General features: G+C 56.0%; 2 protein-coding genes across 5 annotated transcripts in view; one reads left to right on the top strand and one right to left on the bottom strand.

Annotated features, from left to right (window-relative positions):
* Window positions 1-17: 17 nt before the first annotated feature.
* Window positions 18-10,081, bottom strand: UBALD1 (UBA like domain containing 1). Of its 2 annotated transcripts, XM_032397747.1 has the most exons (4): window positions 9,789-10,081; window positions 9,205-9,684; window positions 5,784-5,846; window positions 18-5,440 (listed from the first exon to the last, which is right to left on the bottom strand). In XM_032397747.1, exons 2-4 carry the CDS (start codon window positions 9,472-9,474, stop codon window positions 5,087-5,089), a joined length of 687 nt encoding a protein of 228 aa, XP_032253638.1. In that variant the 5' UTR covers window positions 9,475-9,684; window positions 9,789-10,081; the 3' UTR covers window positions 18-5,086. The 2 variants fall into 2 exon arrangements, with proteins under 2 accessions (XP_032253638.1, XP_032253637.1); XM_032397746.1 differs by having other exon boundaries at window positions 9,205-10,081.
* Window positions 10,082-15,387: 5,306 nt separating this feature from the next.
* Window positions 15,388-21,900, top strand: part of MGRN1 (mahogunin ring finger 1) — a 54,468-nt gene continuing 47,955 nt past the window's right edge. For all 3 annotated transcript variants that reach the window (XM_032397680.1, XM_032397681.1, XM_032397682.1), the window contains exon 1: window positions 15,388-15,643. In XM_032397680.1, coding sequence (XP_032253571.1) covers window positions 15,556-15,643 — 88 coding nt within the window. In that variant the 5' untranslated portion in view covers window positions 15,388-15,555. The remainder of the gene's footprint in view (window positions 15,644-21,900) is intronic.

Consider the following 21,900-nt stretch of genomic DNA (forward strand, 5'->3'; position numbering starts at 1 on the left):
TGTCAGAAGACAACAGTCCTGTTCCCCATAGAAGTTGTGGGGGAACAAGCTGGCCTTTGGCCTGGTCCCAGATGGGAGCTGCAGGCAGAATCCTTGCCCCTCCAGATTCCAGCCCCAGAGGGTGGGGTCTGCAGGAAGCTGGGAGGGAGGTGCTGCACCGACCCCCAGGCAGGTGCCTCAGGAAGGTAGCCCACCCTCTCCCAGAAGGGAAATGTGCTTGGGGAGCAGACAGAACCAGGATGGGGTCCGCAGAGTGGGAATTTCAGAAGGTCCTGGGTCCAACCTCCTCCTTTGCCAGGGGGACATGGCTCCTGGCCTGTGATGCAGCAGCAGTGTCAGGCTGGACAGGGGGTAAGGTGACCAACCGTCCCAGATCTGCCTGGCTCATGGCTTCAGCAGGATCCACAGGAAACCACCCCACCAGCATGTGCAGCTCTTGTTCCCCAGGAGAAATGGCCTTGGGAAGAGCAGAAGTTGGCCAGCAGGCTCCCAGCACCTCGGGCTGTGCCGGTGACACGGCCTTGGCCATCCTGGGAATGGGTCCGAGGGGACCCAGTGCCCCCCACCCCTAAAAGAGTGGAGTTATTCTGAGGCGCATCTGAAACACATAAATTGCCCAAACAGAAGCTGTGGCTAAGCAACCAGAGACCCTTCCAAATGCTGGAATTGGAAATAGCCTTGTTTCAAAAGACCTCCTTTTGTCCAGCCCAGGCAGCCTCCCCAACACTGACGCTGGGAAGTAACCAGACTCAAAGCTCGCATCTGTCCTCAGATGAGTCCTGCTATAAAAGCCCCTCAGAGACTTCCAGAGCCATGGTGGCCCCGCCCACTGCCGGGTTTGGGGGCCGGCCTTGGGGACAGCGTGGTTTTCTGCTGCCGGCCACAATGTGTTCTCAGAGAGCCCTCCAAAGACCCTGGGAATCCTTAGCGGCCCTGGGAGTGTCCACTTCATCCAAGAGAATCTTGGAGAACAAGCCCTTCTCTTTTGAAAGCTGTCTGAAGGGGAGCCCTGCCTGCCCGCAGAAAGCGTTTTAGAGTCTCCATTCATCCACCAGCTGCCCCCCTCCAACCCACGGAGCAGGCCTTTCACTTGTGAAGCTCTTCCTGGTGAAAAACAAGGTCCCTCCAGATTCCGACCGACTTGGAGACAGGAACTGGACACACACGTATGTGGCCAGTGGAGTGGCCTGGCTGACTAGGGGCAGGCTGGCTGTGTCCCCACTGCGACGGTCCGCTTCAGCCAGCTGCGGCCTTGCAGGAACCTGGGCCAGCTGTTACAAATGTCCAAGGTGAGCCAGAAGTGAGGCTTTTCGTGCAAACTCTCATTTTAAAGTGTTGGCAGACCATTCAGAAAGACATGGAACATGATGCAAGCCCAGCAGCATATGTCAGGGCACTAGGCGTTTGCAAACCCCTAAGTTAGCACGCTCAGGTGTTTTAACGGCAGACTGGAAAGACACACCCACTGCCTGTCACCTGGGGAAGCCAGACCTTCATCCCACATGCTGCCACGTCCAGTCTTCAGAAATGAGAGCTCAAATCGTCCTTTCAAGCAATGTCACGGATGCAAATGGTGTTTAGAGCAGAACTTTGCAAACGGTCATTTGAGCTCAAGTCCGGCAGGCAGGTAGGGGGTGACCATGCCCAGAAGAGACTGTGCTTTGAAGTAACAAGGCCAGTTTCCCGTGTGTGCTGCTGGGGTAGCTCCCAGGAGGCGCTGAGATCGAGGACAGCCGAGGATGGCTGTCTCTTCCCTTCCGTTCATGCACCAGCACCTTTGCTTTCCAGCCATTTTACACCCTAATGTGTAATAGATGGTTCCTGACTCCTTCAGCCTTGCGTCTGAGCTTCCAGCCTTAGGGAAGTTGAGGAAGGTTCCAGGTTCTCTGTTCCCAGCTCTGCCTCCCCCTCAAGTTTGTCTGGCCTGCTTTTGCAGCCTTTCCCCTGGTCTGAGCATCTCAGACCAAGAGCTCCCAGCACACCTGACAGGGCCTCTGCATTTGCTGGGAAGTTAGGGGAGTCCCCAGCCCCAGCTCTGGCCCTGCTCTCTGCCCCCTCCTTGCTTGGGGCACTGATGAAAAATCAGGTTCCTGGGCCCTCCTCCAGAGCAGTTGCCTCAAGCACCCAGAGGACCCTTATGCCCTACAAGTTTGGGGTCATGAGTCTGGTGGCTCCCGGTCACTGGGAGGCACGAGTGCCCGGCTCCTGCCTCACAAACACCTGGGAGTTGTTTGAGTAACAGTTCTGACATACAGTTGGCGTTCTCTAAAGTTCACCCTTTCAAGGTATATGATTAAGTGGTTTTTATTCTGAAGTTGATCAACCAATATCCTGTGGAACGTTTAAAATAATACTGTCAGGGCTTCTCCCCTGGGACTCTGATGCCATGGGATCTAGGAGTCTGTGGCTTGTCTTTTTACGGAGCTCCCCGGAGGCTCTGCTGTGCAGCCAATTATGGGAACCTGGGTTTAGGGGACATTTTGCCACGTCTACAGATACTTCCGGTTGTCACAACTGGGGGATGCTACTGGCATGTAGGGGGTGGGGGCCAGGATGCTGGCCAGTATCCCAGAGCACATGACACCCCATGGCAGACAGTAATCCAGCTCCAAATATCCACAGTGCCCAGGCTGGAAACCCAGGACCTACAGGAACCTCAAGTCCTTTCCAGCCTAATGTGACCACCTGAGGCCTCCAGGCCAGCCCATGGCGACCCCCAGACACAGAAGTGCACCTCACCTCCAACAGATCAGCACTCAGTAGAGATGTTGTGTAGGGACACCTCTCAACGTGGAGCTTGAGGTCCTCCATCTAACAAAACTCTGAGTAGCAAGACTGGCTTATTTACAGGCGCCCCGCTGGCCTGCCTGGGGTTGAGCCTCTGCCTCCAGGAGTGCAAATTCTCGATGGTGCACGGTCTCGTCTCTCTCACACACACACCACCCAGTCATCTGCTCACTGGGACAACCCAGGCACACGCACCCCTACAGAGCTGAGAACCCACAAACACATACTTGCCTCTGCAGCTCTCCTGCCGCTCGAGGGAGGCTGTGTGGCAGTTATCTGCGCATTTTCTCCCATCAGAAGGCTGTGGTGAAGATTCAGGAGGCTCAAGACACCCTCACCCTCACCCTGCCCCGCCCCTCCCTCCCTCCCCTCTCCACAAGAACTCCTCACAGAGCTGTCGTTCTCCTGGAGGAAGGCCAGGAAGGCTGCTGGAAGTGGGGGAGGGGGCGTGGTTCAAGGTGAGGACACGATTCCAGGACAGAAACAACAGCTGGAGCGGGGCCCAGCAGTCAGTCTTCAGTAACAGCCAGAGAGCAGAGTCGTCCCGAGCCTGTCCAGGGTCCAGCAGGGCGGAGACAAAGCTGAAGCCAGGTAGTGGCTCGGAGAACACCCAACACAGGAGCATCCTCATCAGAAGACCCAGCCCCATCCCTGGAAGCAAGGGCAGGACCACCAGTGGGGAGCGCAGAGACGTCAGTCAAGCAGGAGACTTTCTGAAATAGAAGAAACTCTCCAACCCAGGTGTCATCCGCAGAAGACCAAGGTGCCGGGTGGGCGCCGGACAAGTGATCCTAAGTTAGAGAGTGAGGTCCGCCTGTACTGAAGGTTGGGCAGAGACCTTGGCCTCCCTCCTTCCCCAAAACCCAGCCCCTCACAAGAGGTACAAGGCTGGGGCTGCCCCAGGAAGCCCCTTTCCCAGCAAGGGCAGCTGCCGGGGGGGTGGGTGCGCAGAGTGGGGCACCCCTGGCTTCTCCCTTGGGGTGCGAGCAGGTGTCTGCCCCAGCCCAGCTCCAGAACAGCCCAGGATCCTATCGCTCCTAGGTTGCCAGTCTCCTTAGTGACCAAAGGTTTGAGCTGCAGGTTGGACTCTGCCCTGGGCTCGTCCTGTTCCTGTCACAAGCCCCCACTGGCTCTGCACAGAGGTCGGCTATGTGCACCTCCCCAGGGGGAGGGCCCTGCCCTAGTCGGCATGTCTATTGAAGGTTGGGCCTGCAGAGTCCAGCCTGTAGCCAGCCATTGGGACCCTAAGACACAAAGAAAGGTCCTGTGTGAGACTCAAGCAGACGGGAAGGCAGTTGTTAGCCCTGGAGGTCGGGATCAGTCCAGCCTGACAATGGGGAAGGATGGGCAGGAGGCAGGGATTCTGGGAACACAGGCCAGAAACTAACTTCATGGGAAGAGCCTTGGATGGGCAGAAAGGTTCCAGAGCCATGTTGTGGTTGAAAGACAGCAGCAGACAGGAACCGTGTGGAGCCAGGCGGGACTGGGGGTGCCCTGCCTCTCCACATGGAGCCAGCCGGCAGCAAAGCTCAGGATGTGAGGCAAGACCACAGAGCCTGGTGGTGGTTTGAACTCTTTCTTCTGTTAAAAGGGGGAATTGAAAGGGTGTGAGGTACCCCCGGGCTCTGGGGGAGGCATGCAGGCAGCCCCAGCAGGCAGGCGCTGGGGAATGGGTGGGAAGAGTCCTGGAGTTTCCCACAATTCTTTTCTCTGCAGGGAACAGCAAGGCTGGCTGACAAGGGGGTGGGAGAGAGGCAGGGCCCTGGGGAGAGGGGTGGCGGGCAAGGGGCTTGGGGGCTCACTCTAACATGCAAAGTCCAGCTGCCCCATAAACTAGGTTGCTTCTTGGAGAGCGACATACATATAAATACAGACACAGCTACACACACACATGCGGAGAAGGCTCTGCATTCCCAAGGGTGGGGATCTAGGCCTGCTGGCCCCCAAGGAGCTCCAAGGCAGGAGCCAGCCAAGTCTCCGCTGCTGTGGCGATTCTCCGCAGCCCCCTGGGCTGGGGCAGGCCGAGCAAGTCCTCTGGGGAAGGCTGCTTGTTCTCTGAAGTTCTGTCCACCAGCACCAAGACAACTCTGAACCAAATCCATGCAAGGTGGGTGCCCCGTGCCTGCGCGTCCATGTCTGTGCGCGGGCAGCCTGTGTGCTGGCACCAGGGTCCAGTCTCTCCCCTCCAGGGCTCCGGGGAACGGGGGGTGCAGACAGAGGAGGGTGAAGGGGGCCCACAGAGACATCCTCTCCCCCGCCCCACAGGGTCCTGGCCTCCGGGAGGGGGGAGGGGCCTCCCTTATCTCTCAGCCTCCATGGCAGGGTGGGCCCTTGGTTCTGAAGTGGCCTGCTGGGGGGCCAAGGGTGGCCAGTCTGACGCTGGGGAGGGAGGTGCCGGAGTCCACAGGGGCGGCTGCTGCGGCTGGTGGTGCTGTGGCCCCCCTGGGGGCGAGGCCGCAGTTGGCCAGCTCGGGGCCGCGAAGCTGCCGGTGGCGGCGTGGGGGAAGTGCGGTGGGGGGGACGTGGCCGTGGCGGCCATTGGGCTACCACTGCCACCACCGTGAAAGCTCTCGGAAGCCTTGAGACGGGAAAACATGGTGAGGGCATCAGGGAAGTTGGGGGGCGTGGCAGGGGTGTTGGCAGGAGTGCACATCTGTGGGGGGAAAACAAGAGAGGGTGGGGTGAGCACCCCTTTGTGGGAGGGCCCCTGGCCTCCAGCTGCCTCCGAGGAGGAGACACACACTCAGCCGCTGTGGGGAGCTTCTGGGCCTCTGTGCTGGCTGCGTCCTGGCTCCCTCCGCGACACAGTCCACTAGCTCGGGGCTCACAGAGGGAAGGCACAGCCGAGACGGGCCGGCCCACCACACCCCCGGGCAGTCTCCAAGGAGGACCCTCCGCAGCAGAGAGCCACTGCAGCTTCCCCGGGGGAACGAGGCTTCCCTGCCCTGGACCAGGAGCACCCCCTCTTGCCACCCCTGGGGCCGCAGGACACTTACCATCTGGTGGTGGTGGTGGCTGTAGGGGATATTGGTCTCCTGGAAAAAGGCGCTAAGAGCCGTCTGTGGAAAGAAGGCCCAGATTTAATTACCCTCAGGCCCTTGTTTCCAGAATCTCCGGGGCTTGGTGTGGCCCTGGGCCTGGCTACGGAGCAGAAGTGAATGGAAGGAGCGTGCCTGTCACCCCCCAAGGAGGCGCTACAGACTCCCGGGCAGGCTGGCCTCCAGCTCCGCACACACCTAATGTGGTCACTGTGACCTCGGGAGCAGAGCAGGCAGCACCCTCTCCCGGTCTCACAGGGAAAGACTGAGATTCTAGCCTGACTGTCACCAACTCCATGGGTGGCAACTCCCTCATCTGAGCCTCAATTTCCTCATCTGTGAGCCAAGGGATAGCAAAGACTCCCAGATGTTAAGTCTATGACCCGCCTGCCCCTCTCCTTGGCTGGCCACAGGAGCCTGCCATGATCTGGGCCTCAGTTTCTCCATCTGCACCACAAGGAGACTGGGCTGGGTGGTTTCCTGATTCCCCTCCCCTGCTGCAATAACCTGAGATCCACATTCCACCTGGGAGAGCCGTTATTACGTAGGATGGTCTGGGTTTTGCACTCGCTGCCCCACTCGCCCAAGCCTCCCTTGGAATGTTCTTAAGGTGCAGAGCAGGAGGATGGCGGAAGGGGGTCTGCACCCAGGGTGGTGAGAAAGGGAGTGGGAAAGGAGGCAGAGAGCAGGTCTGTGCCAGACAAACTCATGTGGAGGCCCTGGGGGACTGGCAAGAGGGGGGCTCCAAGAGCCCGAGGGAGGTGCTGCATTTGGTCTGTCCTGGCCAGGGGCCTGCAGGAGGGGTGCTGAGGAAAATAAGGGAGCCAGCTACTCTTGCAAAAGTGCTGGGTGAGGGAGTATGTGCCAAGTCCCAGGCCCAGCCCCAGCTGCCCTCCTTCGCCACCCCTTTAGGTTCCCTGCCCCCCAAACCCAGCCCAATCCCCTGCCCGCCCCCAACACAGCCAGACCAAGCTGGCTCCCAGGGCTTGCCCTGGGGGTTTGTTTTTTTTTTAGATTCAGATGAATTTTTCTGGGAATTTCCTGCTGGAGATTTCCTACCCCAGTGTCCCCAAACAGGGTGTGGGAACGGGCTGGGGTTAAGTACCTCCTCAGGACTCCCTCCCACCTGGGAGCCCCAGGCGACACACCCAAACCATTCCTTCCCAACAGCAGATCCAAAGGCCACCTGAGTGAGAATTCCAGTGAGAACATTCTGCTGCCTTAAAGCACCACCACTTAAAACACACAGGTCCCCTTCCCCCTGCAGCCGCCTGACCTCGTTAACACCTGAATCACAAAGGTATGACCCAAAAACACGGCCTTTGGCTGGGTCAACCCTCAGCCGGTGAGCATGCTGGGGAGGTTACAGTGGGGGAAGGGTAGCCCTGAGGAACCCCTCACTCACTTTCATGCAAGGACCTACGGTTTGGGGGTTCACATCCCATTTTCACCTTAAGTGAACCTCCCTAGTATCCATATCCTCCATTTTACACTTGTGAAACATAGACTCAGGGAGCCCAGAGCATATGGCTCCTACCCCAGGGGCTCACCAGAGCTACCAAGTCTGCAGGCCGCTCCTGCCCCTGTTGGGGACAGAGTTTTCCCCAGCATTTCAATCCTCAAAGCTACATTTTAATTCGCATGAGGAGTGACACCAACCCGGGCTGAGAGACAGTCCAGCAGGTGCCGGGCTCTGTGCTGGGCTGAGAGTGCAGACACGCAAAGGCTTCCCACCAGACACCTGCCTGCCCAGCCCCAGGCAGGGAGGGAACCATGTATGCAGATGTGGGACTCAAGCAAACTGCCATGAATGTGGTTTTACAAGTTTTGCCACATCTAGCCTTTGAGACAAACAGGCTGATTAGGGAGCTTCCTGCAGGGTGGGGCTCTAGGCCCTGCGGGGGGTGGGGGGGGGGGGGGTTGGAGGGAGTGGCCATTCACTTCTTAGAGGTCAACTCCCACACTGGAGGTGCAGAGAAAACAGAGGCCAGAGGAGGGAAGGGACTTGCCCAGAGCCAGCAGCCTCCCATCTTGGGGTGTGAGAACCACAAAGGATCAGCGGTCCCTCCTAAAAGCTCTGGTAGATGTTGGTGAGCAAAGATCCCCCTGGCTGGACAGGCCACTGCTCCCCCAGGCTGTCCAAACCTTTGGGCTGGAATTCTGATCCACATCCCATTCTCAGGAAACTGCGCCCTGGAATCCCCTGGCTCACTGTCCCCTCAGCAGGCCCAAACACCTTTTCCTGGGATGGCTCCCCATCAGGAAACCAGGCCCCTGGGCCCTGGCTGGGCACAGACACTGGCTGGGCTGTGACCTTACACCTGTGAGGGGTGGAGCTCAAGGACTCTGGCCTCTTTCCTAGATACTACCCTGGGTTATTTCTGGGGCAGTTGAGCTAGGCAAAGCCAAGTGGCCTCTTGGCAGCACAAGCCGTGGGCACTAGTGCCCTATGGGTCAGGGAGGCCTGGTGGGTGGGGTCCTGACTGAGGCAGCCCCACCTCCTGCCCAGCTGACTGGAAGCTACTGACCCATGTAAACCACGCCGTGCACTGTGCAGGTAGATTCTCCTGCCAGCATGGAGGCGGCCACCTGGGCACGCCTCTGGGGCGGGGTGCACAGATGCACACCCCTAGCTGTAGTGTGGGGTCCAACACAGCACCGGTACACTCGTGTGTGTACACGCGTGGGCACCAGCTGCAAAAACGGCGACGTGTGTGTACACGGAACACACACAGCCCGCACCCGCGCGCCGGGTGGACTGCGTGTTTACACACACGCCAACATGCCCACACGTAGCGTGGCGCGTGCGTAAATACAAATGCACATGTACGTGGACACAGGCGCCACCGAGCTGCCCACCGGGCACGCACACCCTCAGACCCACTCGCGCGGGGCGGCTCTCGCTGGCCCCGGGGCTCCCCGCCCCACCCCACGGCTCCCGAGACGGGGGCGGCGCGCGGTCCCGGCCCGGGGCGTCCTCCTTCCGGCCGCCTGCCAACTGTCCGTCCGGGCCGCGGCGCCGCCCCGCCCTGCCGTTACCCGAACAAAAGAGGGGGGGTCCCTGCATCCCGACTGCCCGGGGACGCAGGGGGGGCGGGGATTCGGGGTGCCGGCGGGGGCGGGCCGCCCCTCCCCCCACCCCGCGCGGGCGGCGTTTCCGGGGGCCGCGTAGACGCGGCCGCGACACCCGGCCGGACCCGCACGCCGCGTGTGCGCGCTAGGGCCCGGCCGCCGGGGCGCGCGGCCGTCGGGACACCTGGCCGAGTGCGCGGCCCCGGCCCGGCCCGGGCGCAGCGCGCACCGGCACGTGTCCACACCGTCCCGCACACGCGCGGTTGGCGGGAGGGACCCGGACCCCGACCCCGGCCCGGCAGCGCACCTCGAACTGCCAGTGGGCCGCCTGCAGCAGCTGCTTCGCCTGGTCGGCCGCACAGCCCGCCGTCAGCACGAACTGGTTGATCATGACCTGGTGCTTGAGCTCGTCCATGTTCACGGACATGGCGCCGCCGCCGCGCTGCCCGCTGCCTCCCGCCGCCGCGCTCCTCCGCCTCACGCGTCCACCATTAGCGAGCCGGCTCCGGCTAATACAAATATTTACTGTGCGGCTCTGACTCACCGAGCCTCGCCTGGCTCGGGGCCGCGGGGGCATGCTGGGAGATGTAGTCCCGCGCAGCGGCCGGCCGGGGGGCGCAGGGAGGTGTGTCCGGACGCTGCCCCTGCTGCGTGCGGAAGCGGGCAGGCGCGTCTGCAGGCCCTCACCGAGGCTCGTGGGGGTCCAGAAGGCGGAGGCCGCTGGCGTCTTTGCCCGGTGTGCCTGGCATCCCTCTGTTGAATGGGCGCACAGTTGGAAAGGGGGCCCCTAGAAATTTTGGCATAAATCGTAAGCACTGGGACGCACAGCCCCGAATGCCTGGCACACAGTAGGCGCCAATAAATACTTCTTCACTGAATGAATGAATGTACCCCTTAGGGTTCTGCAGAGTCACCGCCTCCAGGAAGCCTTCCGGTCTCCCCAGCGCCCCGAGCACAAGCTCACATCGCCCACACGTGATGCGGGTCCCTTCCCGGCCTGGTGCTCGGCCAGGCACACAGTAGACCCGAGGAACGTTTGGGGATGGCATGGCGCCCGAACAAGCCGGCGAGGCGGGCAAGCTCTGGTGCCTCGGGGTCCCCTCCCCGCGGGGCTCCCACTTTCCCACGCAAAATCTCGTACGTTCTGCCGGAAATCTCAGCCTTCGGCTGCGGGCGCCAGGACCTGGCGGAGCCAGTTCCGGGGCGGCCCCGAACTCCTATTCCCAGAATGCCCCGGTTTATTTGCATCGTTCTGTCCCAAATGACGTCAAGTGAGTGAGGCCGCGCCACCGCCAATGGGCGGCCGCAGAGTGTTAGGACCTGGCCATATAAGGTAAACAAAGCTAGCCGCCCAATGAGGCTGCAGCGGGGGCGGGCGCTGGGTCGGAGCCGGCGGGGGCGCGTCACGTGGCGAGCGGGGGCGGGACTGGGGAGCACAGGAGGGGGGAGTTGCGGGTTGTGTTTACAGCTCCGCACGCGCCGCTTCCGGTGACGTCGCGGGTCGGGCGTGCGGGGCCAGGGCGGGCTCGGAACGGGATCGTGGGGGCGGGGAGGGGGGAGGCGGGGAGAGGTCTGGCTCGGTCACCCCTGCTCTGAGGGACCTTGGCCCGGTTCCTCGCGCTTCCTGGGCTCCAGTTTCATCCGTTGGGCAACCGTTCTTTGAGCCCTTTCTCTTGCCCTGCCTTGACCCGGCGTTACTGCGGAGAGCACACCCCAGAAGAGTTGGCTGGGGAGGGGGGGCGGGGGTGTTGGGACCGTGTGTCAAAAATCCTAAGGATGGGGGCGCCTGCGTGGCTCAGTCGTTAAGCTCTGCCTTCGGCTCAGGTCATGATCCCAGGGTCCTGGGATCGAGCCCCGCACTGGGCTCTCTGCTCAGCGGGGAGCCTGATTCTCTCTCTCCGACACCCCCTGCTTGTGTTCCCTCTCTCGCTGTGTCTCTCTCTGTCAAATAAATATCTTAAAAAAAAAAAAAAAAATCTCAGGGACGGATGTAGGCTTGTGGAAATGTAGAAAAGTGCCCTCTGGGAAGTGACACAGGCCCTGGGGGCTTGGGGTGAAAGGTCATTGGGAGGTTTTCCTATATTTGATCCGTTGTTGGCTTTAGGCTTAGTGTGGGGTCCAGAGGTGGTGGAGGGGTCCAATGGGAATCAGGAGATGTTTTGGATGTGTTTGATTCTAGTGGCGTGCCCCCCCACCAACCCAGCGCCTCAGTAGAGGAAATGCACTGGATGGAGGGAACTATGCCACACTGGAGGGGTGGAGAGAAGCCCTACCTGGGTCCTAACCCTTCCAGAGGTTCTGGCTTTGGCGAGTGGGAGGATAATGGGAGACTGGTGAACAGGGCCTGAAGGGTCCCAGGATTGTGGGGGTTGGGGGTGGGCAGGGGCACCCGGATGCTCCGGGAGGGAAGGGAACCCTGCATGGTAAGACCCCCTAAGCGGCCTTTGAGGGCTAGAGTGCCCTGGGCTTAGCCTATCTGCAGGTAGCAGACTCAGTGTCCTCTTCCAGGTGGGCGCCTCGGCTTTGGCAGAAGTAACCTGTCCACATGGGGAGTCAGGTTTGGGTGTCTTCTGCTACACGGGATCACTCAGGCTCCACCATTTTTCGTAAACCCTGATAGTGCCAGGAGATTTCTGGTCTTGTTAAGAATGGCTCCTCTTCTTTTTTTTTTTTTTTTTAAAGATTTTATTTATTTGACAGAGACACAGCGAGAGAGGGAATATAAGCAGTGGGAGTGGGAGAGGGAGAAGCAGGCCTCCCGCCGAGCAGGGAGCCCGATGCGGGGCTCGATCCCAGGACCTGAAATCATGACCTGAGCCGAAGGCAGCCGCTTAACGACTGAGCCACCCAGGCGCCCCAGAATGGCTCCTCTTCTTAACAAAGCACGGTAAGCATGAATTAATGTGGGTAAAGCGCCCAGCACGAGGTAGGTGGCTCTGAAAGTGGTTATTGCTGTCCCTGTTACACCAGGATAGCATCAGGGCATGCTGGAAGGTAAGCGGGTTTGGGAGCCAGACAGACCTGGGTATGAGTCAACTCTGCTGCTTACTAACTGATGTTGGATAAGCTACTGCAGCCTTGAGCTTTGTTTCATTTGTAGAACCCGAGGTAGCAGTGTGGGGCAATCCCAGGCCTGCTGAGGGGATTAATACCTGTGCAGTGGTCAGCAAGGGCCCAGCACTCAGTGTACAATTTCTAGTACTCACCTGTTTGCCTGCGTCTGGACCACTCTAGGGAGCCCAAGCCCCATTTTACTGATGAAGAAACAGGCTGGAATCCAAACCACCTTATGCTCTTGCCAGTGTTCAGAGCCAGTGGAGAACAGGCACCCAGTAGGCCATGAGGGTGTATTTCTGGCGAGTGAGAGAGGGCACTGCCCTGGCAGGGCCCACTAGGGGATTTTCTGGCTCAGGGAAGTACCTTCCCCCTTCCCCCTATCCTTACCCAGCAACACTCAGTTACCTGCCCAGGCTTGTCCAGCTCAGAAGGAGTACTTCCAAACCAGCAGGCTGGCTGGGGTGGGGCAAATGAGGCTGGCAGGAGCAAAGGTTACCCCTCTGGCCCCCATGGCACCCCTAGCCTGCTAGTTTTCCCAGGGGCAGCAGGGAAGGAAAAAACAATCTTGTTTTTATCCAGGATCAGCCTGGCAGGAGAGTGGACTTTGGATTTCTTAGCTAGCTCAGATGGGGCCTGACAGCTGGGACCAGCAGATAGGACAGGGAGACAAAAAGGTATTTCTAGCAGTGCCCACATCTTACCTGAAGTTCTGGGAAGTTGGGTGCCCTGCCAAAGTCTCCCCAGCATGCCCTGGCCTCCTCCTTCCCACCTCCATCCTTTTTTCCTTTTCCTTTTTTTCCCCAAGATTTTAAGTTATCTCCACACCCAATGTGGGGCTCAATCCCACAATTCTGTGATCAAGAGTCTCATGCTCCACTGGCTGAGCCAGCCAGGCACCCTTCCACCTCCATTCTTTCAAATACTCCATAGATCATTGAGTGCCTGATTCTGGGAGCACAAGAATGAATAGGCAAGGAGGCTCAGGAAGAAGTCTGGACTCAAGGACTCATCACCCATTAACTGTGTCTAGTGTCTGTTTCAAAAGACCCAGTGCTGGCTGACTGAGAGGATTTGAGATCTGGCCACTGCCTCACTCTTGACCTCTGTTCCTATACCCTCCTCCCCATTTGAATTTAACCACACTGACCTTTGAGCCCCTGGATCATACTCAGCTCCTTGAAGTCTCAGGGCCTTTGCACATAGTGTTTCCCCGGCTTGGAACCTGGACTGGCTTACCTCCTTAGAGTTTGCTCCCCTGCTGGTTTGCTCTTATTTGTATTTCAAATCCTGGCTTAAATGTTACCTCTCCAGAGAAGCCTTCCCTGACACCCCTATCAATAAATCTCCCCTATTATTTCATTGCACCTCTATTCTCCTATAGCACTCACCACATTTTGTATTTATGCACCTGTTAACCTTTTAAGTGTGTCTCCTCACTAACCTGCATGCTCCACATCTAGGGTTCTTCCATTTGATCCCAGTTGCCTGGCTCGTAGCCTGGCTCATTGCGTGTTACATAGTAGCTGCATGGTAAATATTTGTTGAATAAATAAATGAATCAGCACAGATGTTGACAGTAGAACTAGTAACAAATCAGAAAGGGCCTGCCTCCCAGCAGGGCATGGATAAGCACAGAAAGAACAAGTCCAAAGCTCTATTAAGAGGAATGTTTAATCAAACACCCAGCCCATGGAAACGACTGCCCTGGCCCAGGATCTATAGGAAGGACACGCTCCTAGGGTTGTTTTTCAATGAGAACATCAGGGTCTGTCCTACTCTCCTTGCCTCCCCCCCAAGCAGGGAGGCCAGTAAATTGAGTTCAGTGTTGGTATATGTAGGTGTGTATACGCACAAATGTTATGTGACTTAATAAAGATAAGGGAAGAAAGATCACACGGTGGGGGGGGTGTCTTCAGGCCCATCTGGTGGCAAGGGACATGAAACTTAGCACATCGGGATGTTTCTGCCTCTGGGGTGGCAGGGGAGTATGGCAGTAAAAGGAGTGGCCTGGTACAAGTTTCAGCTTCATTACTGTTTATCTACTGCAGCCTAAGTGGGGTACTTCACTTCTTCTAGCTTCACTTTCCTTTTTTCATGAATTGGGGATGAAAATAAAAGCTACATCAGAAAATTAAATGAGAGGGGGCGCCTGGGTGGCTCAGTCCTTAAGCGTCTGCCTTCGGCTCAGGTCATGGTCCCAGGGCCCAGGGATCGAGCCCCGCATCGGGCTCCCTGCTCTGCGGGAAGCCTGCTTCTCCCTCTCCCACTTCCCCTGCTTGTGTTCCCTCTCTCGCTGTGTCTCTGTCAAATAAATAAAATCTTAAAAAAAAAAAAAAATGAGAGACTATGTCTTAACACGATGTCTGGCACATAGTAGGTACTCAGTAAATGGGGATCTTGATTGTAAAGCAGAGATTTAATCAGGCCCCTCCAAGACCTAGACTCTACTCATAAGCACACAAATCTTTCACCTCTTACTAATTTTGGCTTCCCAGGTTCCCTGACAATAGAAGGTTGTGTTCTGGACTCTGGCCTCCCGAGGGGCAGGACTCGTTTTAATGTGGAATGTGGTGCATTTACCATTTGAGACCCTTCGCCAGCTGCGCCCTCCCCAGCTGCTTTCCTGGTAGAGCAGGCTTGCCTTGGGAAGCCACTTTCTTCTTGGAACCCCAGTTTCTCAACTGAAGAGTAGGTGAAAACAATCTCCACTTGGCCTACTTACAGAATTTTATGTGAATCAAAAGCCAGGAAAGTACATTGCAACCTGCAAGCCTTTAATCCTGACCAATTTTTTAAACGTGCCTTCAGCACCTCATATGCAGCCATCCCTTGTGCCTCAGTTTCTCTATATGTAAAATGGGGAGAGGTCTGTGGGGCTGTAAAATTATGTCTTCAAAGTAATTGTTCTGGACGTGGAGCCAAAGAGAAGCTTTGAGTTCTGGAAAAGGCTAAAAGAAGCGCTTAGCTTCTCCTGTGAACCCCAATTCCTAGTCGGCTTGGGTTCCATCCCAGCTATCGCCGGGTGGCAGGTAAAGGTGTGCCCTCTTCTGGACGGGGCAGGAGATCGACCCTGGGAAGTGGGGAGAACCATCGTGGCTCAGGGAGATATTTTAGAGAGGGGGTAAATGGAAGGGGCTGGGTTCCTATAAGAATCTATATATGAACAGATTATCAGGAGACTAAAGAGTTAGGATGTTAGTGACGTGTTTGCAATGCAGAGGAAAAGTCAGTTTGTGGTGTGGGTGATGGTTCCTCCCCTCTGGATTCAGGTCCATTTGGTTTGTCCCGGAGTCCTGGTCAACGTCTTCACTGGGCCACGGCGAAGGGCATCCTGGGACATGTAGTTCTTTGGTGGGCTTCCTGCGTCGCAGCCCGTCGCCGTCGGCGACTAGGGGACTGCATTTCCCGAGGTGCCTCGTGCCCGGGGGGCGGAGGGCCGCCGTGGCGTCCGGACCCCGGCCGAGCTGGGGGTTGGGCCTTGGAGGCCGAGGTGCCCGCGGTTGTGGGCGAGTGTCCGTGTGGCCTGGTCCGGGCCATGTCCGCGTGAGGACGCCGCCGCCGCTAGCGTCCCGACCCGGCCCGGCTCGGCTTGCCGCGCACCATGGGCTCCATCCTGAGCCGCCGCATCGCGGGCGTGGAGGACATCGACATCCAGGCGAACTCGGCCTATCGCTACCCGCCGAAGTCCGGTGAGCGGCAGGCGCGGCCCCGGGCGCGCAGCAGGGCGAGGCCTGGGCCGGAACGCGGGGTGGGCAGGGCGCGCCCGCGCGGTGCGCCCCGCAGAGGGTGCGGTGGGCTCTGCTCGGCCCCTGGCCCTCCCTGTGTCTCCCGGCCTGGGGCTCCGCGCGACCTCCACTCAGACCGTGGGTGGGGCCCCGGGCTGCCTGCCCCGTCCCGGCGGGGTGACCTTGGGTCAGTCACTTCGCCCGCGCACGCCTCAGCTCCCTCGTCCGCACACAGGGGAGACTGAGTAGGAAACCCCAGGGCGGGGGTGAGGTTCGTGGCCCGACGCTGGCGAGGGGTCAGCACGGTGCCCGGCGCTTCGCTTGTGCTTACAAAGTGGTCATTGTCAAAGGGATTGACAGAACACCATCGCCAGTTTTGGCTTTCTTTGGTGGCTTAGTGTGACGATCCGGCCAGTGGTACTGAACACTCGCCATGCCATCTGGACAGAAGCTGAGCTCTCTGGTGACCTCCTGGTGCCTGTGAGTGGTGGGTGGGTAGGGGCAGTGACGCTGGGCCCAAGGAGATTATGATCAATGGGGTCCTTGCTGGAGAACAGGAGACTGGTTGGAGGGGATCTACCTGGTTCTCTGGTCTCTTTTTTTTGTGGCAGGGAGACCTGAGACACCAGCGAGGAAGTGACTTTTCCAAGGTCTCAGAGCTGGATGGAAGTGCCTCTGGCAGCAGGACCACAAATCCGACTCCCAGTCGACTTGTTCCCACTGTTTTGCTGCCCCTAAAGAGTGTGGCCTGACCCAGAACTTTAGCTTGGGTTCCTCCCTCTCCATCTCCTCATGGGGGTCATTTGCCATGGAAAGAAAAGAAGAAAAAGGACAGAGAATTTGGACATGGGGGGGACTTTGAGGTTGGGTCTCCTGATCCTGGCTTCTGAAGAATCTGATCTGATATGGTGGTCTCCTAGACCTCACAGTTGGCCCTGGGACACCCACTAGGCCAGGTTTCCTTCCAGTGTAGTCCAGGACCACCCACTGCCACTAGTGGGAAGCTTGTTAAACATGTATTTTCCAGGCCCTGCCTCAGACCTGCTGGGGCCTAGGAAGCTACATTTAAACCCATTTCTCAAGTGAGTCTGATGTCCACTCAAATTTGAGAACTGCTTTGCCCTGATTTTGGAAGCCCAAAGAGGGAGAGTGTCTGGGAAAATAGAGGGGTGGAGACGAGCACAGTTTTTGGAACAGTCAGAGTGGGCAGAAGGCACTGTTGCCTGCTTGTGTCCCAGGCACAAGTGCAGGGCAGCCCAGCCTGGTGTGGGGATCCCTTGGAGGCCAGTGGGCTGACATCCCCAGATCTGATTGAAGCAGTTGTTTGAATTCATTCTCTTCCATCTCTGATGTTCTTCCTTGCCTAGTGACTCTAGGCAAGTTGCTCTGTCCCCTGGGTCACAGTTTCCTCATCTGTACAATGCGTTGATCCTTGAACGCTTGAGTGCTCAGAATAGTGCCTGGCACCGAAAGTCTTCATAAAAGATTAATTGCTATAATGACTTAGAAAGGAAATTAGGTGGCCAATTCAGACCCTAATAGCTGCTAGCAGTGGCATGGCAGAGATATCAAAGTTTTATGTGGCATTTCCTGTATCACCTGGGACTAGGACACACTTGATGTCCCTTCACATGGGTGTTTGGATGAAACCACAAATACAAGGCCTTTATAACACCACTTTCAGATTCTGTGTGGTAGACCTTGCTAATCATTCAGGACACTCTTTGTCACCAAGCCTGGACTTGGTTTCAGAATCCATTAATAAACACCCTGGTCAGCCACAACTAATCGATTGGGTCTGTCACCCAAGATGAATGTCATAGGCTACCTTAGAGCACCACAGCAGTGCTCTCCTGGACCTGTCCAGTCTGAAAGCTGTCCCCTCAGCTTCCTTGTCCCTCGGGCCGCCTTGCTCAGGGAGGAGGGTCAGTCTGAGAAATGACCTTAGCAGTACTTTCCTATGTTTCCCCAGGGGTGGACTGGGGACCCCAGGGGAGTTCCAGATGATTTTTAAGGGATGGCCCCATGGACCTTCAAACACTTGATGAGAAAGTTATTTTTTCAGGTCTCTGTTAATTTTGTTGATAATATCAAGGAGAGAAAAATGATTGGATGTTAATGTTTTTTAACACATATATAATACTGTCAAATCCTTTTCAGCTTTATTGAGACGTAATTGACATATAATGTTGTGCAAGTTTAATGTGTATACCCTAATGATTTGATATGTGTACACATGGGAAGATGATCACCACAATATAGGGTGAGTTAACACCCTCATCTCTACACCGTTTTTTTGATGTTGAGAACTTTTAAGATCTCTTTCTTTTGCTTGTGGAACTTTCAGCATGTACTGCAAAGGTTCCTAGTTCAAATTTAATAACATTTGCTTTGTTTTCATTGTATTTATTCATTTTATTTTTTAAGTGGCTTTATTGAGATATAAATTGTGTGCCATACAACGCATCCATTGTAAACATATGATTTGTTGACTTTCAGTAAATGTATAGAACTGTGCAACCATCACCACAGTCAGGTTTTAGACATTTCCAGCACCCTCCAAAGTTTCCTTGTGCCTGTTTGCAGTCAGTCTGTGCCCCCACCTGACCCCCACCCCATTACTCTGACCTGCTTTCTGTCTTTAAAATGTGCCCTCTTTGGACACTTCATATAAAAGGAATCATTCAACATGTAGTCTCTCTTGTGTCTGGCTTCTTGTACTTGGAACAATTTCTTTGAAGTCCATCCATGTTGTAACAGATGTCTGTACCTTATTGTACAGATACCATACATTTTATTTATTTACCAGTTAACATTTGGGTTGTTTCCACTTTTTGGCTATAATGAATAATGTTGCTATGAACACTGAACGTTTGTGTGGCTCTTTTCAATTCTCTTTAGTATACACCTAGGAGAGGAATTGCTGGGTCAGATGGTGACTCTATGTTTGACCTTTTGATGAACTGCCAGACTGTTTGCATAGTGTCTGTTTCATTTTACATTCCCATCAGCAGTGTGTGAGGGTTCCAGTGCTCCACATCCTTGCCAACACTTATTGTCTACCTTTTTTTTTTTTTTAATAGGCTCTACGCCCAATGTGGGGCTTGAACTCACAACCCTGAGATCAAGAGCCGTGTGCTGTACCTACTGAGTCAGCCAGGCGTTCCTTTGTCTGCCTTTTTCATTATAACTATCCTTGTGGGTGTGAGGTGGTATCTCATTGTGGTTTTGATTTGCATTTCCCTGATTGATGTGGAACACCTTTTCACGTGCTTATTAGCCATTTGTATACTGTGTGTGTGTGTGAGAGACAGAGAGAGAGAGAAAGGGAGAGAGGAGAGAGTCTGCAGCATGAGCACGCGTGCCAGACGTCTGTTTTTCTCTTTTGTGCATTTTTTAAAGATTGGATTGTTTGTCTTCTTACTGAGTTGTAACAGTTCCTTATTCTGGGTACAATGATACAATTCCTTTATCAGCTCTGTGACTTGGTAATATTTTTTCCTAGTCTGTGACTTGTCTTCATTTTTCTTAATGGTGTCTTTTGAGGATCAAAGGTTTTTAAATTTTGGTTAAGTTCAATTTATCAGTTTTTTTTTAGTGGTTAATGTTTTTGGAGTTATATCTAGGAGATCTTTGCCTAGGCCAAGGTAACAAAGATTTTCTATGTTTTTTCCTCAGAAGTTTTACAGTTTCAGCTCATGCATTTGGGTCTGTGGTCCATTTGGTTCCAATTTTCATATGTGCTGCCGAAGCAAGCACTGTGATCCATATTGAGGTAATGTTTTCATGTGTAGTTCCAGGTAAAACTATGAGGTCTTTTTTTTGCATATGGATATTTAATTATTTCATTATCATTTGTTGAGAAGACTATTTTTGTCCCATCCAGCTGCCTCTGCACCTTTGTAAAAAATCAGTTCACCATAAACGGTGAGGGTTTATTTCTGTACTCCGTTGCCCTGATCACACAGCTGGCCTGTTTTCAGCAGAGGGTCAGAGCAGGAGCGAGGACACCATGGCTGAGCCCGTGCAGAGAAGGTGCAGACATGCAGGAAAGGGCCCGGAGTGTAACAGGTGCTCACGCGGCGTACCTGGCTGGGGGCAGCTGCTGCCACAGTCAGACCTCCTACTGAGGTTATTACTGTTAATTGTGTGTCTCAGAGCGATGCTGTCTGCCCTGTGCTGGTGTTTGAAGGAGGTCGTGCTGGGACCGGGTCATGACCCAGGAGAAGTGTCAGAAGGGGAGGCAGTCAGACATGTGACCTACCAACCCAGGCAGGGGACGGAGTGGAGGGGAGATACGCCCCAGACCTAAAGCGTGTGTATGTGCGTGTGCTTTCTGAATGTTTTCACCTCCTTTATCTTATTGGAGCCTTGCCTTATCCTTGTGACACCAAACTTTTGTCCTCTGGTGGAGGAACTAGAAATCAGACTGAGCCTTTTGTCGCTCAGTATCTGAGCCTGGTGTGCAGTAGGCGCTTAACAAATGCTTGTGCAACAGGCCCCGGAGGAAACCAACCCCATCTCCCTAGTGTATGGGCTGCTCAGACTGGGCTGCATCTTATCCCTCGGTGTGTCGGGCAGGGTCTGACGACTCCTGGGTCTCCTGCCATGTGATGGAGCCGCCCAAGGTGCGTGCAAGACTTTTGGTGTGTACTTTGGTGTTGCCGGCAGTCTAGGAACATCTCGTGAGCACTTGTGTTGGGGTTTACCCTTTGCAGAGTAGGGCCTTGCTGACTGATTTCTTTGGCATCTGAAGGAGAGAGCCTAGGCTGGTGTTGCAGATGAGAGAGGACATTCTCTATCACCGGGGGCATTCTGGGTCTCTGGGCCATCCCTGTCCAAGGGAGTGAGCTTGTGCTGAGCCCCGTGGCAGTAGGATGGAGGGTGGGGAGAAGGGGGCTCCTGCACACGGGCGGTTCGCCTTCCTGCTCAGAGACCCGCACCATCATCACCAGCGTGGTGCGGCTCCACTGGATTCCCGTTCAGCTTCCCCGTGTCCCCTGTGCCGTTCACAGATGAGAACTAGTTCTGTGCTTCTGCTCTTGTTAACTGGGTTTGGGTTTTATCATTGGAATAGCTGCGTAAATAAACTGTATTTTCTGAGCTTCAGTTGTTAATACTTCGGGTAAAAACAAAAGCAGCCAGATGGTTAAGCGTCTGCCTTCGGCTCAGGTCATGATCTCAGGGTCCTGGGATCGAGTCCCGCATCGGGTTCCCTGCTCAGTGCAGAGCCTGCTTCTCCCTCTCCCTCTACCACTCCCTCTGCTTGTGCTCTTCTGTCTATCTCTCTGCCAAATAAATAAATAAAATCTTTAAAAAACAAAAACAAAAAAAAAACCAAAAGCAGCAAGAAGCCTGTTAAATGGGCCGTGGTGGGTGGGCATCTGAGCCCCTGCTTCCGGGAAGCAGCAGCCCGGGGTCTGGGGTTTAGAAGCCTGCCATTGGTGCCCGGGCCCTGGGGCCGTGGGGAGCTGAGCTTTGGTGGGTCTCCCCGTTGGAGTGTTGCTTGACCATGGGGCCGGGAGCTCGGTGTGCTTGTTTCTGAGGTCTTGCATCGTTTACTCAGTTCCGGATGTGTGTCGGGGCACAGCGACTCTGGGGACCTTTCATAGTTTCTCTGGGGATCGTTGAGAAACTGTCACCTTTTGTTGACTTGAAAATAACCTGGCTGTCAGCCAGCTCCTGCCAGCCTTCCTGCCCTGGGCTTTGTTGGACTTTCCCGTGCATGGGCCGACTCCACAGGCCCATAGGGCCTGGCGCTCCCGGTGAGGAAAGCCCGAGCTTGTGCTGGTCTGGTCGCAGAGCCAGTGGGCCTTTTACCCCTGCCCGGGGAGGTGGCTGCTGCCATTCCACAGCCCGCCATGGCTCCCAGGGCCCAGCCACCTGGGGTAAAGAGGGTGTGGGTCTGTGTGCGCGCTTATGGGTCTGTGTGCGCATGTGTGTGTCTTCTTCCTCACAGTGGGGTGACCTTTATTGTGTTTACAACACACCCATCCACAGACATGGAAAGTTGAGGATTAGTTTAGCACAGGAGATTGAACCCAGGAGCAGTCCTCTGCCCCCGACCCCCAGCCAGTAGAGGTGCGGCGGGAGGAGCACTAGATTCCGAGTCCTGAGGCCCGAGTCTGGCCCTGGTCTGTGGCCTTGAGCTTGCTCAAGGAGCTTGCTCTCTGGCCCCATTTCCCTGACTCACTGGGGTGAACCTCTGGTGCCCCAGGCCT

This window comes from Phoca vitulina, unplaced genomic scaffold (assembly GCF_004348235.1).
Source record: "Phoca vitulina isolate PV1807 unplaced genomic scaffold, GSC_HSeal_1.0 scaffold102, whole genome shotgun sequence".
Lineage (NCBI taxonomy): Eukaryota > Metazoa > Chordata > Mammalia > Carnivora > Phocidae > Phoca > Phoca vitulina.

Bases quoted from the DNA above. Each gene is read 5' to 3' on its own strand.
- UBALD1 (XM_032397747.1), bottom strand. From the start codon at position 9,474: ATGCCCCCGCGGCCCCGAGCCAGGCGAGGCTCGGTGAGTCAGAGCCGC. The intron at 5,847-9,204 runs GTGCGCTGCCGG...TTCTTTCCACAG, and splicing joins CGGCCCACTGGCAGTTCGAG to ACGGCTCTTAGCGCCTTTTT. The intron at 5,441-5,783 runs GTAAGTGTCCTG...TTCCCCCCACAG, and splicing joins GCCACCACCACCACCAGATG to ATGTGCACTCCTGCCAACAC.